The 2,245-nt window shown below is 54.7% G+C and overlaps 1 protein-coding gene across 1 annotated transcript; it reads left to right on the forward strand.

Moving 5' to 3' along the window:
* Positions 1 to 95: 95 nt before the first annotated feature.
* DQ04_17461000 (hypothetical protein) lies at positions 96 to 323 on the forward strand (the record flags this gene model as incomplete). The annotated part of the gene is made up of 1 exon (XM_009317595.1): positions 96 to 323. The coding sequence occupies one exon, from the start codon at positions 96 to 98 to the stop codon at positions 321 to 323; it is 228 nt and encodes a 75-aa protein (XP_009315870.1).
* Positions 324 to 2,245: the final 1,922 nt, after the last annotated feature.

A 2,245-nucleotide genomic window follows, 5' to 3' on the forward strand; every position in this document is an offset into this window, starting at 1 on the left:
TGCACGCGCACCACGAGCCGAACTTCCGCGCGAGGCCCGCCGGGTGGCGCGGCTGGAACGACCGGAAGCTGCAGGACCCGTACGCGCCCTTCGCGATGCAGACGCCGTGCCGCCACGTTGACCGCATCGGCGCCGGCATGTGGTTCGGCATGGGGCACTTCGCGCTGAAGAACTACTTCGGCATTTGCAACTGGCGCTTCGCAATGCGGCTCGCGTTCTGGGGCATCGCCGGATGGGTCTACGCGCTCGGCACGTACGCGCTGCGCATGCACCGCAACGGCTGGCAGTGGAAGAACCGCAGTGCCGTCTTCGAGATGGAGTAGGCGCAGCTGGCACGGGCATATGAAGAAGCAGTCGGGCGCGGCCCATACATACATGCACACACACACAGACACATACACAACAACACGTATGCACGCGCTCATATATTTATATACGCACATCAAAGTAGGAGATGAGGCTGGGAAATAAATGGTGGTGTATGGGAGAGAAAAAAAAAAGGGGATGATAGCTGTTTGATGTGTGTGTGTGTGTGGGTGGGTGGGTGTATGTATTGGCGCAAGGATGCCTTCGTCTGTCTGTCTCTGTGTGTCTGTGCGTGAATGAATGAGAAAGACAGAAAGGAGAGTGGGGTCTGCTTTGGTTACGGTTTAGTGGAGGATGAGCTGCATGGGGGAAGGGAAAAGGAAAACAAAGATATATATATATATATATATATTAGGAAAGGGGGAGAGGTGTCATTTCTGTTTTAGTACAATCAACATGGCACGCACGCATGGATGTGTATATATGTACATCTATGTGCACGCAGACAGATACAGCGGATGGGAGCAGAAAAAACCCGGGAGGGGGAGATGTGGAGAGTGCCTTTGGTGGAATGTGCGGGGCTCGATCTGTATCTATCTACCTACCTCTCTCTCTCTCTCTCCCTCTCTCTGCGTCTGTGTGTGTGTGTGTCTGTATGCACATACGTGTGGTATATAACGTTTGTGTGTGGGTGTGCGGTTAGCAAGAGTGAAGAGTACAGCGTGGGGCGAATACGCCGTCGTGCCGTAGGAACACCACCAGCAGCAGCAGTAGTGGCAAGCGCAGAAACGGTATGGATGACAGAAACAGCAACAGAGCATCCCGTGCTCATTTTGAATGGCATGGAATGTAGAGACACCTTCATTTTTTCCATGCTTACTGCCTCTTCCTCTGTTGTTTTGTTGGCAGCACACACGCGAGTCATTTGCTTCTTGTTTTGTTGTTGGCCTACGTGTCTCTGCGTGTGTGTGTGTGTGTGTGTGTGTGTGTGTGTGTGTGTGGATGCACCGCTGCGGCTGCTGGCAGGACTCGAGCTGAGCGAATGCGTGCGCCCACCCCCCTTTTGCCGCTCAGGCAACACACACACACACACACACAACGAGCATAGCAACAGCGAACAGTGCAATGAACACATGGTGAAAGCGAAAGAGAATACAGAAGAAGAAATCGCCGTGGCATGTGTGCTGTGTGGTGGGTATTGCCGCTAGCTGCTGGTGTTGTGGTGGATGTTGTTGCTGCTGGCCAGCACCATCCACGCCGAACATCGGCCCCTCACCTGTCCTACATGCGCACACCTGCGTGGGACTCTTCTGTCGCGTTTCGATGCGTTGGACGTGTAGCGCGCAGCACACCTGCTGTAAATCTCGCACCTTCTCTCTTTTCCCTTTCTTCTTGTTGTTGTTGTTGTTGTCTCCCTCTGTGTCATGCTAGGCAATCGCTTTTTTGGTGGGGTGGATGTGGTAATGGCTGCTGTGTAGCCGCCGTGCTGCTGCACCACTCCCCTGTGCACGTATGCATGCATACAGCAGAGGGAATAAGAAGGCAAATGTGTGCTGCAGCGTCACTGAGGCAGCAGCGGTGCGACGAAGGCAGCGGGACGAGGGCGGCACACGGGCACGGAATTGGCCCACAGCAACGGACGGGGGTGAAACAAAGGCGATTGTGGTTGTGAAGGGCGAACGAAGCGATGCGGCGTCGAGCAGAGGGACGTCAGGCACTCATTGAGTGCAACAGCCGTTGGTGTTACCCCTCTCAGCATCCGTGGGAGCAGCAGACGTATTGGCTGCCGCTTTGGGTGGAGCGGGGGGATATCGGCTTGTACCTTTTGGCGTTCCGAGGACGCCGTCGGCAGTGGCACGTCACATTTTCCTTGCTCTCTTTGTCTCTCGCCTTTTGTGTATCTGTGTGTGTGTGTGTGTGTGTGTGTGTGTGTGTGCTA

The sequence above is a fragment of the Trypanosoma grayi genome (assembly GCF_000691245.1).
Source record: "Trypanosoma grayi strain ANR4 Tgr_1746_V1, whole genome shotgun sequence".
In the NCBI taxonomy this organism is placed as follows: Eukaryota; Euglenozoa; class Kinetoplastea; order Trypanosomatida; family Trypanosomatidae; genus Trypanosoma; species Trypanosoma grayi.